General features: G+C 37.9%; 1 protein-coding gene across 17 annotated transcripts in view; it reads right to left on the bottom strand.

Annotated features, from left to right (window-relative positions):
* Window positions 1–16,659, bottom strand: part of LOC124213101 (uncharacterized) — a 106,089-nt gene that overhangs the window by 42,195 nt on the left and 47,235 nt on the right. For all 17 annotated transcript variants that reach the window (XR_011176299.1, XR_006881816.2, XM_046613991.1 and 14 more), the window contains one exon: window positions 3,790–3,865. Coding sequence is in view for 15 of the 17 variants with exons in the window: in XM_046613991.1 (XP_046469947.1) it covers window positions 3,790–3,865 (76 nt within the window). In the remaining 2 variants the exon portion in view is untranslated. The remainder of the gene's footprint in view (window positions 1–3,789; window positions 3,866–16,659) is intronic.

Below are 16,659 nucleotides of genomic sequence, written 5' to 3'. Positions count from 1 at the left end.
TATCTTCTATTTCAAAACCTCAAACGTACCCTTCAACTGAAACTTATCTACATTTGTCAGTAAGATATTCACCATTTCAATTTGAAGGCAAAATATTTTGGAGACGGTAATTTAGAAAGGAAATTCATTATTTCGGAAATCTCCAACGAATTTTGTGATATTTCTTTCTTGTTTTTTTTTTTTTTTTTTTTTTTTTTCAGTATTATTTATATTTCCCCATTCCGCAGAAACTATAGCGTTTCTATAAAATATTTCTCTGACTCTGACTTCGAAAATAACAAATTTCATGAAACTAAGCGGAAGTGCTTGCTTCAGTGCATAAAATAAATAGTAATAACGTTTCGCATGGTCATAATATTTCAGCACAGAACCGCAGAAGCTCGAAATTTGTATCGCGAGTCAGTGATTAGCATACATTATTTTATTTCACTGTCCGTATAATTTTTTGTGAATCTCCTGTTCATATTAGGACAGAACATGGTTTGCCATAAAATAAAAAAAAAAAAACAGATTATTTTTCTCTCAAGTTACGTAATTATCACTGTACGGAGTAAAATGGAATTGTAAGAATATCGTGAAGATTATAATATATTAGTATTTCAATATCGCTGAGTGATGAAGTAAAAAATCAATCAATACCTCACTCTATCGCTATGTGTATCTTCGTCAGAGTTTTTGCAGCGACTGCTAAAAGACACGAGGCCAAATTTGAATTCCCCATGAGTATTTCGAATAAGGCACGAACGTATAGGTATGTGGATTCCGGTTTTCTAAAAATCCCAATCTTTTCCCGGCTGGCCGTAATAACACAGTTTCTCGCCCTGCAGCGAGAGTTGCGAAATCGATTTGGTGGTAAAATTGGCGAGAAACGTGCCCATGTTCGCTGTAGAAGGTTGCCAATTAGAAGAAGGCACGTACCGAACGCGGAGAAATTCCAAGCTCCGGTGTGCTGTTTTGTTGTTATTGCTTTTTCGGTTTTTCGTTGTCGTTTGTTTGTGTTATTCTCATCCCCCTACGCCCGTCTCCTTTCCTCCTCAGTTTCCCGCAAGTATCAGCAGTCTTGTTATATGCTCAAGGACGCAGCTAATGCATTAGTGATCAGCCCTATACCGAAATACCCCCGTGTAACTGTGCGGACGAGAATCAATGGGGATAATAATCAGGAAGATTGAGAAGGGATTTGAACTTGGTGGACGTTAGAATTAGTCTCTCTGTATATACTCCGCCTAATTCTGACCTGATCCAGAGTCCGGACCCATAATCCCACCCGAATGAAAATTCAGATCTTTTCCTGCTCCCTGTCTCATTCTCTTTCTCTTTCTCTTACTCTCTGCCTCCATCCAGCCTGTATACCTCCTCTCCTTTTCATTAGTAGGCGGTACTGTAGTTGTCAGGAACTCGCACGAGAAAACTTATTGGTACCCGGATTACGCGAGTAGTACGTTATTAGTTGGGATTGGGGATTATGATCCAATCGCGCAATTACAGAAACGCGTGAGCTGAACCGCGGGACTCTGAGACCACCACTGACCCTCGTGAAGTAGAAAGTTCTATCTCTCCGAAGCTACGTTTTCTTTTATATTTTATTCTCGACTCAACTTTGCTCAACTCAACGAATGTTCACTTTTTTTTTTACCCGTGAAGCGGGACGGAATTGATACATTACTCCCTCTTTACTATTATTTCTCATCTGCGGGAAATATGAACTTATATTTCCCGCAAATTCAAATTAGCGGGAAATATGCATAATATCATATTTCTCACCAATAAATTTTCTGTCTTTTCTAGTTTTCTCTCTTTCGTTTCCATTTTTAACTACATGCTCTCTGTATTAATTAGAAACTTTCAATAATATAATAATTTTAAGACTTATAGATAACACTCGCACGTTGAAGGAAAACACTTTCAAGTCAATAATCTGGCCAGAGTTGAGTTGGAAATAAAGTCTTATATGTAACACAGGAATAAAAGTTGATTATTTCCTTGTTACATAATATACTATTATTCTATTCAATTTTTTTCATCATTACCACTGTATCTATTATAATTTACGAGTGACGAGCATACACAATCAGGGATTTGTCTTTTTATCGTCTAAGAAAAAGTTGCAGTTAAGCACAAGATCCGAATCTGCATTCAAAGAGCCTCGCGGATAGTTAGCCTTGTGGTGAGTTTTGATTTTTTCTTAATTGTGAGAAAAGTCGTATTCAATATCTACCGTTACAGATTATAACAATAGTCGAACTGCAACTTTAAATAGAAAATTTATCAGATATTGAGCATATTTTTATCTAGTTTCACCTATCGCCGTGTGAAAAAATTACGACTCTAATGCAATCCAAGCCCGTGAAACATTAACAAATGTAATGTTTTATCTGTTCCATCTTGCTATTCGAATAATTCGATAACTAATTGGCCGATAAAATCCAAAATTCATCCTGTTTTAGGCTAGGAAAAGCCGCGTCGACTAAAACGAAAATCATCAAAATCCGCTTGGACTATCTCGAGACATAATTTTTTTTTATTTTTTTTTTTTTGGGGGGGGGGGGGGGGATCTCTTTATTCAAGTAACGCAAAAACTACTCTGGCAATCATATGCAAAATCTAATCAGTGCTAAGTTAAGAATATTCCCATCGATTGAGCTCAAAATCAACCAAATCCTTTCATTCGTTGTCGATATATGGTTGTACAAAAAATTGATCTGACACACGCTAAGATACGCAGTATTCAGTTTAATGTATTCAAATTTCGGTAAATTTATTTTAATCTACGCAAATTGTAACACCGACAATGCCCTTTTGACATGATGGAAATGCAGAATAATTTATGTTGACTGCTTAAAATCTTCAATAACAGAGCTTTTACCATCGGAATTCCCTGGAAAATTTCTTTTTATGTTGTGCTTAACAGGGAATGTTTTTCCAATTGACTGAAATCTTACGAAATTTGTTTCCACGTCGGGAATCTTCGTTCAATTTTTATACCTGTTTTCACGTTCCTTTGACTGAACCATAAGTTTATTGCATCGTCACAGAATTTCCTTTTCATTTCTACCCTCCTACCGATGGTAGAAGAGTCAGGTGTTAAGGTACCGTAGTAGGGCGGAAAATTAAGAGCGTTTAAGGGGGCATTTACAGAGATTTCCGGAAATTCCTGGATATTAGAGTTAATTTTTTTCTCACGCAGGAAAAGTTAAAAAAATTTTAGAGGTTTCAAGTATGAATTTCTTAGATCGTTTAGAGTGAATTTGCCTTATTATTTCCTCATTTAAATGTATCAGGGTGATGCACAGAGAGAAATATTAATATAGTATAAAACGGTGAAAATTCATTGCGTGCAAGGTTTCTCACTTAATATTTGTAGCGTAGCCTACGGATTTTTTCGGCATAATGTACTTACAAATGCCCACAAATTATAACCGGATTATTTTAATAGCTTGATTGTTAAAGACAATACATCGTTTTTAAGAATCTTGACGAGAAATTATTTAAATAAGGCTTTTACATCAATTTATTGTTGCACAAGCATTAAATTTTCGCAACAACAACAAGAAAATATAGTAACAGTGATCGTAATGAGAAAGAATAGTAACGGATTCTAGATTTTCCGGTAACAGCTAGAAAACTAATTTTCAGTTTGTACCTAGAACTGTATTTTTCGATTGTGGTAAAACATGAAAATAGTTAAGGACTTAGCGGTAACCGGAACTAAAAATTTCTCTCAGTGTATAATGATATATCACCTCTTCACACCAAGCTCCACGCATCCATTGGCTAACTAGTCCTTACCTGCAATGAAGAATCGCATTTTCCCCCTTGATAGTATAAGGTGGTACGTGGATATGGAGAAGCTTGACAGCGTCGGCTGTAACAGAGAAATGAGAGGAAGTTTTAGAAAACATTAAATGAGAATTAGCCACAAGCAGAGCATCGTAGCCCATCGTTCACAACGATCATTATCATCGATTATGCATTTGATTAATAAACAGTTTGCAATTTAAGAATCAGATTTTCGTCGGCGTGTATATTTCGCTATAAAAGAGATTGTAACGGTTTAAATAGCGCGCCTATTACCACCGGTTCATGAACTCTGCGAGAAGGCGCCGAAGAATCAACATCTAATCAATACTTCGTAATCCACATTTTCAATCTATTTATCGCACATTTAGATGTATCCAATTTTACAATCTATATTTATTTTTTTTCATGTTACAAAGTCTAGCTACATTTTTTCTAAAACTGTAAGTGAAATCGTAGCAATTTTAACAAGTTTATAACAGTTGAGAGTGAAAAGCAGTCGACGGAAACGAAATATATAATATAAATTGAAAATGTGGTTCAACGGCTTGACAAAATCCGTCTTAAAATATCTGCCTCCGTTTTCACGAAGAAACTACGAACCTGCTCCGACAACAATAAGGAAAAGTAGGTGTAAGCTAAGTAAAACAGAAAACTGGTAATGTTTAAATAAAAGACCAGTTGCGTAAAAATATTCAAATTAAATTTGAAAATTAACATTTATATACAGAAAAACCGTATTTTAATCTTGCCAAGGAATGAATAGATGAATGAATTATCCACAATAATTAATAATGACAATTTTGTTTCTACAAGTTTATACACCTGTGATTTATTCGCTTATAAAACAAAAAGAAAATTATACAGTTTCCTAAAAAGAAAGAAATTCACTCAAAATTGATAATAAAACTAAACTGACTGATTTTACATCTATGAGTATATGTCTGAAGAATGTTGTTTCCTGTTTGAGTCTTGTGTCATAAATAATAAGTTTTCTCTTTTTTTTTTGGATCACAATCGTTACAATAAGCACCCAAAGTTTATTTACTATACACATATGTATATGTATGTATAATATCTGATCTTCAAAATCGAGGAAATGGAAACAGTACATAAAACTTCGTATAGTGGTTGACTTCTTTTTCAACTCCCTCATCTTCGCTCCCTCATTGCAAAATGTGAACAAAACGATTTTAGGTTTCAAAAAGAAATCCAATCCATTTCATCCTGAATGATGAAAAAAGAAATAGTTTTTTCGTAAGTGCGAATAGAAGCATGTATTTCCATCACTTGTTTCACTGTATAATTTAAAGGACACATTGCCTTGAAAATCGGTTTACTGTACTTTTTTAGTTAAATAAGGCTTTGACATCAATTTATTGTTGCACAAGTATTGAATTATCGCAAAAGTTACAAGAAAATATAGTAACAGTGATCGTAATGATAAAGAATAGTAACAGACACTAGACTTTCTGGTAACAGCTAGAAAACAAATTCTCATTCTCTACCTAGAGTTATATTTTTCAATTTTGGTAAAAAATGAAAATAGTCAAGTACTGAGCGGTAACCGGAACTAAAAATTTCTCTCAGTGTAAATTCCAGTCACACGTGCTATAATTTTTTTCAGAAAAGACAATTTCGTGTGAATTATAAATTTCTTAATCCTTCGATACAACAAATAGCAAATTGATTCCACTTAAATTTGAAATCCTCACAGATATTATTCCAATAAAATTTCATATATAATATGCTGGTGAGACGAAAGCATCGTGTTTGCAGGACCATGAATCCCGATATCTGGGTACGGTAAAGGGATCAGTCCAGCGGGCAGGCTGGCGAAGAACAGTTTTCTGTTTCATTCAAACCCCACAGCAGGTGTTATCTGTCCCTCGCGATGCCAGCCATGTATTATATATAGTTCAGGGGATGCTCGAGGTATAATCGCGAGCCTCGAAAGAGACGGAAAAATTCCGCAATAAGAGATACGGACACATTTCTAAGCTGCTGCGCGAAGATCGATAGGAAAATAGGACAGGACTGATTTATGCATGAGACACTTTGCTTACGGTGTCTGCGTTCGCGTGTGTGTGTGCGTGTGTGTGTGAGTTATTATGAGAAAGTAGAGTAATTGTGTCAAAACAGTCCAACGTGTGTACGAAAATTAATAAAATCAATTCGAATCTATTCTAGGCTATGAGCATATTTCGACTGATATAATTTGGTGTAATTGTTCTGAAATTGTGAAAAATTGGAATTTTTTAGATTGAGTCTGAACGGATGGGAAATTATTATTGTAAGGTAGTCCTTCGCCGAAATCGACTGTCAAAAAATATCATCTATGAATATGTAGAAGTTGAGATATAACTTTGTACATTATTTGAGAAATTTCAAATTTGATTGTCAAATAAATGAGAAGAAAACGCAGCTTATCGTTTGGAAATTAAATTTCTGTCACCCATTTCTTTTTTTTTTCGAAGAAATTTAAAACGCTTGAAGCAATTTGACCTTGGAGCTTTATTACTCATTGTTTCAAGAACATTTTGAAATTTTTTCATTGAAATTATCAACAAAACAGCGGCATGGTGTATATAATTAGTTAATTACTTCGAATTCGAGACCTTTTGCGGTAGCGTTTCTCCTGTCTTCACGGTCCAACTTGTAACAGGTGGAAAAAAATTTTCAAGTTAAAAACACCTCTTCGGATTCAAGCTCGTAACCCAAATATTAAAAACAAATTTTTTTTCAAATATATACTATTATAAACAAAACAAATGTATCCTACCTACGAGCTCGATTCGATAAAGAAGTTTTAAAGATTGTGTCAAAATTTCAAGTCGATCGGATAAAAAGTGACGCAGTTATCTGCGCCACGGGATTGAAAACGTGGTCGTTCGCTACTTATATGCGCCATGCTGCCAGTTTGTGATGAATTTCAATGAAAAAAATTCTAAAATGGTCTGAAAACTATAAATAATAAAGCCCTCAAATTGAAATTGCTCCAAGTGTTTTCATTTTCTTTCAAAAAACTCTTAAGAATAGGTATAATTTTAGACCGTCCAAGCTGTACCCCCCAGCCTTGTAAGTAAACATTTGGCAGAAGCAAAGTCAATATGTCACAGGCTCTGATAATTCCAGACAACGCACAAAAAAATGTCTAGTCGGCAGAAATTTTGAAGAAAACAAAACATACAGTTTTAATAACGTCACTTTATAAATATTTTCTATTAAATCAGAGGATCGATACGTCTGCATTGTAGACAGCCAAATTGTATTCATGTATACTTCAGGGGACAATGTACAGTTTACAGAACTGAAAATTTAGTTTATATTGCTAACCTTAGATACTCTCATGTTTGTTAAATATTTCAATGCAAACATAAGATCGTTGTATAGGAGTTTTTTGCAGGTTTTCAAATGAAATGAAATGGAAAAATAAATAAGAATGTACAAAATAGTTTGAAGTGTGTAAAAAATAGATTATTCGTTTATTTATATGATTATTCATGATTTCAAACCAGAGAAGTTTATAAAAACAAAAATAAAATATACCCAGTCGTCACAAGCCATCAAATCTGACTTGATATAGTTCTAAACATCAAATATAAATGTATAGTACGAAGTGTATGAATGAAAGTATAATTGAACTTTAATTTTAAAGAAATGGAACAATAGCGTAAATAAGGATAATCGCCGAACTCCTATATGAAGGCTTTTTTTCAGCAACATTCCCTTTAATATGTACTTGGAAGTTACTTAAGCAGCCACTAAACTATTCGTAATGCGCATAAGATTCAACCTATGGTATCAAGAATCGAATTACATGAATTTTGTTTTATAATCGAAAAATTAAGCGGAAATAATCGCTCAATTAAAAATTCTTTTTTATAGGCATACGTATAAGACCGAACATTTAGACATTATTTATGGGATCCTCGAGCATAATTGTCAATTTTACCTACGTGAAACCTTAACAAATTAACTAAAAGAATTTCGTCTCAAACGCGCACAATTCCAGTAACAAAACATGGAGAAATTTTCAGACAGTTGTACGTCACAGACGATTATTTACTCACAGGGTATTCGTTAAGCCCTAAAGATAATCCCCACAGTCATCCTCAAACTGAGTGAAAGCCAGTAAAAAAAAGATTTGCCTCTTTCTCGACTACGACCACTTGAGTATCACCTTGAATTTCACAGTTCAAGTCGCGTATGTTACCTCAAATTATTGAGTATTATATTTTGTTTCTCAGTGTCAACAATTTCTGAACTATATCTATGCAGTATACAGTGGTATACGCACATGTACAGATAATCAAGCTCCTGCTGAGGAAATTGCAAAAAGGCATTTAACTGAAGGAAAAGCTCAAAGAGATGTCTCGTCAAATTAATTCAACTCGGTCAAACTCATCGTTAGTCAGAGCTTTTTTGGGCTAATTTTGTCATGTCGGGTAAAAGCTTTGAAACAGAGAACTCCGTGATCTGTTCAATTTTACCACATCGAGCAAAACTTCTACTTCTGCGGTTACTATTGCCCTCAATTATTTTCATTTTTCACCATAATCTAACGATGTAGTTCCGGCACGATACGAATATAAGTTTTTCAGCCGTAACCAGAAAATCTGCTATATATATATATATATATGTATATTGTGACGTGGATTTTTCTTGCACCTCGGTCACTTGGAGCAAATGACCGAGAACTTACCGCGTGCACAATGAATCGGCGTCCGCGCGGTATCCTGGACCTAAAAACAATATCGCGAAATACGTAACGCCAACACGTTATTTTATGAAGTAATGATAAAATCAACTAATATATTTTCTTCCAATGATAGTACTAACAAAAAAAATTATACAAAACCAAAAAAAAAAAAAAAATATAACTCTTCAAATGTCGCTTGTGGCGACTCCAAATACAAACGAGAAATAATAATGCCACGGTCGCTCTTCGCGATTCGAAAGGCTAAACAATAGAAATACTAATTCGTAATTCGCTATTCGCGATTCATACTCAGTTACTTAGAGTTAACAAACAAAAGAACCTAAAATCGGCTCTACGTTATTCCGCGCAACACAGGCTACGGTCACCAAACGAGAGAATCGGCAAACGAATTTCGATGATTTTTCGACACGCAAATTACAAATGGCTATCTTTTTTCGGACAAGCCCTCGCTCAATTCCTCTCGAAATACGATCGCAAGAATAGCAGCAACGCTGAAGCTCCACATCCAGCTCACGAAGCTTCCCACTCCCTCATGTCCGTGTCCGTCCATCGTGCCTCGCAACAACACTTCACCCTTGTCTACTCAAAAAGGAACGGAACTCAAACGCCAAGTCAAAGGGGTAACCGTTGCAGTTAACCGCCAGAACTAGAGTGATCTCAGATGGCCGATCGGCCGTCACGCTAATCCTTCGTGACGTCGTCACCCTTGGAATGCGCAACAATCGATCTGTCATCGATTTCGGAGATTGCGCAGCTTGACGCGCAGCTGTCGTCGCTTCGCGGCGCAGAACTTAACGCTAGATCGCGATTTCGTCTTCCGCGCAGCTCCACGGTGTCCAGGGGTTGAACGGGGTGGTGCTCCCTCGTCGCTAGCCGGTCTCTCGCGGTTGCCTCGGTCAGGTGTAGGCGGAGTAAGGGGGGAGGCTGCGGTGCGCCGGCCGCCAGCGGAAATCGCGTCCGCCTTGGATTCCCGCGCTGCAGGGATCTGCGTTGGCTACCCCTCCGCAGCCTCGGTATCCTTCACGCGAAATCTCCGCGGTTTTGCCTTGCCTCGAAATATCTTTGGCGTCGGAGTTTGTCGCTGGCTTGTGGCCGGTGTACTCAAAAAAAAAAATAAATAAATAAAAACAAAAGCCTGCAATATCTTAGTCGTAATTCGCTGTTGCGTCCCTGTCGAAGCTCGGATGCGGGACTCCAGTTCTGGCGCTCTCTGTTATTATTTCGCGACTCGATCTCAGAAACCCTTATTCCTGGACTCCGCCCAAGGTTCAGGAAGTACCTTGTAACGGGCATGCCTAACCGAAATGCCACGTTACAATATATACAACTATTCTGTTTGTTATGATTGCTCGTTCTATATTCTTTTGTCACTATTGGGATGATTTGATATTGATGCATTAATAAACTAACGCCACGACCCTTTAACTAAAAGAACGTAGTTAATTGAACAAACAGATTTGATTCTCGCAATAACTATAAATTTGGTGTTGATAATTATAGTCACACGAACTAGCAGTTACTTCAACTACGTTCCCTTACAATTCTTACAACATCTACTCAAAGTATATGAGTGTAACGTTGGTCATTTTACAAAAATTTTTTAGTACAAACTACGACAAATAAAATTTTTCTCAACCTTCTTAACTCTGTCAGTGACACATTTATCAACTCAATATTTTGGCTCGAATTCTGTTGTTCGGAGATATTCAGGGTCGCTGATCACGAATCTGAACCAAGAATTTGATAGTTTCTAAATCCAAGATAGCGATTCCTATCTGTCCGATGTAAACTCGAAAAAAACTATGAAAATTCGATGATTCCAACCGAAACTTGTTTACTCGGGGATTTTCGGGGTTGAAGAAAGTAACAGATATCATTGGAAGTTGTAAATAAAGTGTTTTAAGGCTAGGACAAGCAAATTTTTGAAGCTGGACGCTGAGCATCCCATGTAACTAAAAGTGTTAAAAACCGAAATACTATCCACCCAAACCGTGTAGTTCAGGGTGACTGCGGGCAAGACTTGCCGGCGATGCGATTGCCGTAGAAGACGCTGCTGCTTTTGAAGAATACGTATCCCATGTTTACCGAGATAGCGGTAAGGCGGGGTAAGGCGCAACTCCAATGAAGCCGAAGCCTAAGGAGCGTCGGCCTTTATGCGCGTGCATGATCCCCAAAAAGTGTATATATACAGAGAATGTTAAACGGGATGAATTATTCAGCCATCCTTGAAGCACGTAGCCGAGTTTGGTGAGAGATGGCCCGAAGCAACTGGGCCGCAGACTCTAGTAGAAACAGAAGTAGTAGGCAAGCCGCTGCCTCCACTTCCGCCTCCGCACCCCCAAGAAGGACAAGTTTACTTATTCAAGTTGACTCAGCCCTCCCTCATCTCAAAGTACGCATGTGTGTTCACCCTCCTTCATTCGCGTAAGCGGGCAGAGTGCAAAGGTCGCGCAGCTCGCCCGACTCGCCAGAAACCCTGCATCCTGCGTCCGTAAGGATACCTGACAGGACAAGGATGCTTTGGGTAATTATCGACCGGATTCTCGCCGGGAATGTTTCCCGGCTTATCTGTGTATATAATACGGAGTTATCAAATCAGACCTCGACCCTCGGTTTCCTACCATATTGCAACCCCGTTAAGCTCCGCATCATCAGCGCGTGACAATTATACATACCTACAGTGAATCTGTTGACCGCAGTTGGGTTATCGGGCCTCGATACCTCGCGATTAAAATCGGGTAAAATCGATCGGACAAATTTAAATTCCTGTAATACACGATGTCATTAATACTCAGCTTCCGATTTTCCGAAGGTCATAATTGACTGGTGGTCAGAATTGCTCGAGAAATTATCGAATTAACAAAAGTGATATCGTGACTGGATTAGCATTATCCGAAGAATAATTAATCAGGCTGAACTGGTACCTTTAACCATTGAAAATATCATAAGAACGTTTATCGCTGTGATTAATAGTATACGCGATAAGATATTCGAGATGAGCTTGCATAATGTGACTTAAGAGCGGAGCAAAAGACCGTGCTTACTGGTTTGGTTGATCATTCAAGCACCAACTTTCAGGGGGATATTACGTTACGCACCATCAGCTTATCCGCAGATACTTGACGCGCTTGTTCACAAAAATTCAACGCAGAATGATTACGGATTCGTGAGCATCCCGTCAAGCACCTTCTCAGTAACGGGAAATTACCACTCAAAGATCGTGGACCCGAGCAGTGACATATTTTGGTCGAGTATTGTAAATCAGGGATCATTTCATCAGTCTCAATATCTGCCAATACTTCAGTGAACAAGACAAATATCAATTTCGTACGACTCGTAGAAGACAGTGATGCGTTCAATATCCCGAAGGGTCAAGATCTGGACAGAGAATCCATCAAACTGTTGACCACTGTTCGGATTATCGTCTCCATGTTGACTGCAGTGAGCCATAGTCCGGACCTCATAAAAGTTACACCAAACATTAAATTATCGAATCTAGATAGGTTGAAAAGGTAATTGTTTATTACGAATGTGGCGAGTTTTCACATCAACTATAATTACATAAAATGAAGGCTCACACTTACTGTGGAGTTCAAACAGTCGAAACCGCAAGGATTCAGAGATCCATTAAACCCTGGATTTAGTCCTGATCTAGGGAAGGTCGTACCTTGGGTTATTGACATAATCTACCATGTCTACCACTTGGTGTGGTGGGGATTCTAATTGTTATTGAAGGGTCCCCTGAATGAGTGATCTCTCTCTGAAGGTAAAGATCGCACTGGAAGACTGGATGTGATTTTTGAACAAGAAATCAACAAATTGGTGACACGTGAGAATTTTTAGTAACTCACTTAACTTAACTAACTAATCATTTTGAACCATACTTTCTAGTGAAAATATGCTTTCGTTGAGAAATATGCTTCAGTTTTTTCAACGCCTGGGAATTCTTAGGCGTTTGACAAAAATTATCCGTAATAATAAATAACGCGTGTGTGGTAGAGTCTTTCAGAGCAAATTCTTTGAGGAAACTTTTGGCTAATAAAAATCTGAGAACACATGTTTCTGGCAGATCTTAAGGATGCTTTCACATTTGCTTTGACAATTAAAAATTTTCTAACAAAGTAGAAAACAATCTATCTCCAGTAAAATAATGTTACGATTAATTATTACCACCGTACCATTAAAAAAATATTGAGCCAGATTTAAATTTTTCTCATAACTGCAATACCAATCGAGCCGTAAATTTCTCAAAAAAGTTCGCATAATTTTTAAAAATCTCACAGAGCCTATAGGAATCTAAACGGTTTTTAACAATTTACCAACTCGACGAAAAATGTGCACCGCATATACAGGGTGCTTCCTAGTAAACGTGGCATTATTCTGGGTTGCCGATCACGAGGGGCATAAATATCGTTAAGACAGACCTACCGGGTTATCGGTAGAGAACTTATCGTGAGAACTTCAACCCATCCACTTTTTTGTACACTATAATGTACGACCTTGATTATCGTTTTTTACGATATTCTCGAGATATACTGCATATCAAATAATTCTCAAGTATATGAAATAGGGGTAAGATTTTCTTACAAATCGATTGCTGCTATTTATTTTGTAGAATTATTCTCTCGCTGCGAGAAAAACCCAAAATTTTGAGAAGAAGAACTCTACTTCTTAAACGTGCCAAAAAACATCTCGAAATTGTCAAAACAGTGTTACTTAAATAAAGGAATTTTGAGTGAATATTTTCATTTTAAAGTGAACAGGTTAATTTAATGCGTTACTTACCGATAACTCCGCAGGTCTGTTTTAACGACATTTATGCCCCTCAGTGGTAGGCAACCCAACATACTGCAACGATTATTCGGAAACACCTTGTGCAGGTATACACTTAAAAATCAGCGTCACTGATCTCCAATATCAGAACAATTTGACATTCACTGGTTTGTAAACATCTGCTAAGACTTGAAATGATACGTAAAAATTTCGGTTTCACCTGATACGGTTTCAAAACCTCAACATGTCACATAAAGTGAGGTTCGTTTTACTTAAAAAAAAAAAAATCCACCTTTTCAACAGATTATTTCCGTATTTCGCGCACGCCTCATCTGTTTAAAATGCATAAACATGGGAAAAATGAAGGGCCAACGGGGCAATGACGAACACCCGAGAGCTGAGCTACGCTACGTTTATCTCGGTGCTCGTTGAACAAGATGTCATCCCTCCGATAGGCTTTTGACTCGCATCTCGGGGCGTCAAGAACAGGCGGCTTTATTGTCCCGGGTGCAAGCAGCTCCGACACTCAACCCTCTTCAAGATCTGGGAGAGGAGATACACGCCAAGGGTGAGACCCAAGTGTAACCAGCGCCTTTTCCTTTGAATTGAAAAATCCACGGGTCACTCACTCTTCGCCCCTCCCGCTCTCTGGACTGGATGTCTGGCGAACCGCGCCGGAGGAAAGAGGGTTGGGAGTTGAAATCGCATGTGCACGCCGTGCGGGCAGGTCGTCAGGGGGATATAAATAACAGTTAGGTAATTATTATTGTGATTTATTCCCTAGGACGAGACGACCGCTCCGCTTGATTCATGACCGGCATTAAATCTCACATTCAAACCGTTCAATGTTAATTGCCCAAGTGGAACACGGAGCTTCGTTTGGGCTGCGAGCACGCCTTGGCATGTATTCGGTGTATTTGTCGGCTGTCAGGAATTTCTTGCATGTAAGTGACTATGTGTAAAATAGTTTTCCGAATGAAAGGAATCATCGTATAATTGAATCGAATGGAGCTGATAAATTTTTAACCGTTTGGAAATAGTTTGAAATTTTTCGGTATGACTTCAATACTTTTTATTTTAGTATTTTTAGAAAGATAATAACTTGATAAATACCAAGTGCACGGGTATCAAGTGATAAAAATTATTACAAGCTATCAATCTTTCAATGTATTACGATGAAAATACACTTTTTCGTCAGTCAAGGGCTTTAATCGCATTGATATTCACCAAGGTTTTAAGTTTCCGAAGAAAAATTTTTCTACCCTGCAACAAAAACTTTCAGAGTTACAATTTTCCAGCAGATAAGAGAATCTTTATTTAAGACTTATAAATAAATTGGATTCATAAGATCTTATAAAATTCTCAACTTTAAGAAACACGGATGGTGTATGTATGAGCGCTTCTGTTTTCTCGAACTAAACTTTTCACGCCTCTTCACATTCTCGATGAAATTTTTATTTCCCCACAAAATTTACCAAACATATAATACAGAGCGCGAAATAAAAAATTAGCTACACAAATGCTCAAAAAGAAGACAAATCGCGTTTCACATTTGACCTTTCGTTTGGTCCGAAATGTTGGAGTGCAATATTCGTACAAAGTTTCAAGGGTCGGAGATGAACGATGTGGTCTCTAACTTATACGAAAACCACTTTCCCTGCGGTTGCCTCCAGCTGCGTGGAAAGCGAGTATTCACAGATGCCTGCTTTTGCCTGATTATCTTTCCAAAGACATTTAGAAAATATTCCCTTCATCAGTGTGCACCGTTCGTTATAAATCCCTTAAACATTATTCGACTGTGATTTCAAAACAAAATTCTCCTAATCCGCAAAAATCCTCCTACCATGGAAGAATATTTTTTTTCACGTGTGAATCTCGGAATTTTTTCAAAATAGAAAATTTTCCTACCAAAAATCACGTGAACGAATAATTTAGTAAGATTCACGAATGAGAAATGCCAGACATGTATTTTTAATTCAAAAATTGACGTCTCAGACAATGAACAAGAAATATGAGTTTCATTAATAGAAATACGTGTAAAATAAAACCCAGAAATATGCGAGTAAGGATGACACAGTTCTCGAGCTGAGATTCACTTTTATCCCAACGATTCGATCCGCGGAGTGACGAGAATGAAGACGCGGAGCAGAAAAGCATATCAGCAATACAGGGCCGTTAATTGCGTCGGCTTCGAGTTTAATTAGTTATTCCAAGATGTTTTCCAACTCGAGTATCCGAGTTGTTGGTTGGGCATAATCCGGCACCTTGAGACTGCAGTGCCAAAATCAGCGTCAGCTGGTCGAGAAGTGCGGTCGTTATTGATCCGAGGGTGTTTACACGAGCTTTTGCACACCTGGGCGCTTACCTGTGCCCGCGAGCTTTACGAGGTAAACTTTTCTTTTCTCATGGGCCGGCGGAAAGCGGAAAGTCGAGTGTCCCGCAAAGGAGGAGGACGAGAAGAGGGAAGAGCTCCAAGAGCCGAGGGTGAAGGAAGTCGAGCCCCAACGAGGGAAATGCGCGAGGAGAAACCCCTGCCGATACATCCGCCAGCTACTCAGCGGAGGATCTTTAATGGGGAGTTAACAGTCTCCCTAATAAACCGTGGGAATACGAGCTTACGGGTCCTGGATGCCTGACGATTATCCGCGCCGATATTGCGGACCAGGAACCTTAATGTGGCGAAAATGTTACGCTTGTTTCTTTGTTCTTCGCCTGAAATATCGCGAAATTAAACGCTCGAACGGGAGTGAAGAAGTTGTACTTTGTAAGGAATTTCTTGAAACTGTAATAATTTTTATTGAGATCACGTGATAATTGCTCAGCTCTGTCAGTTGATTTTTTTTAGACATTGAGTGAAGAGTCTGCATAAATGATTCGAATATACCCGCCTAATGGACACAACGAAAGCCGATGTGAGTTTAAATCACGGAGTGGGACACGTGGTGTGTTTCTTCACCAGTTTCAACTATATTTATAAGAAGCGGGTCTCTTGGTCAACGACTCTCTTAGAGGAACAAGGTACGGAGGTTATAGTCTCGGTAATAGAACATGAGATACCGAAGATCGACTAACGTGTTATAAAAAGCAAAGTTACCATCAAGACGGACATTTCGAACCCAAAAAGTGAAAACTCCAAAAACAGTATCAACATTATAGAGAGACTGTTTGAAAGGAAGAATCAAAATAAATTAAAGTGAAATCCAAAAGTCAAGTGTATCGATGAAAAGACAGTTGTTTGCAATTTTAACAATATACATCGGTTCAAAAAATTTACACCTGAAATGAATGATGGAATGAATAAACGAATGAATTTTAAACTGAAGGACGGCTCATGTTTTGTTAACGAAATATTATTACAAGCTACA

The sequence above is a fragment of the Neodiprion pinetum genome, chromosome 2 (assembly GCF_021155775.2).
Source record: "Neodiprion pinetum isolate iyNeoPine1 chromosome 2, iyNeoPine1.2, whole genome shotgun sequence".
NCBI lineage: Eukaryota > Metazoa > Arthropoda > Insecta > Hymenoptera > Diprionidae > Neodiprion > Neodiprion pinetum.
The sequence above is the reverse complement of the archived record's forward strand: the minus strand, read 5'-3'. Positions and strand labels throughout refer to the sequence as shown.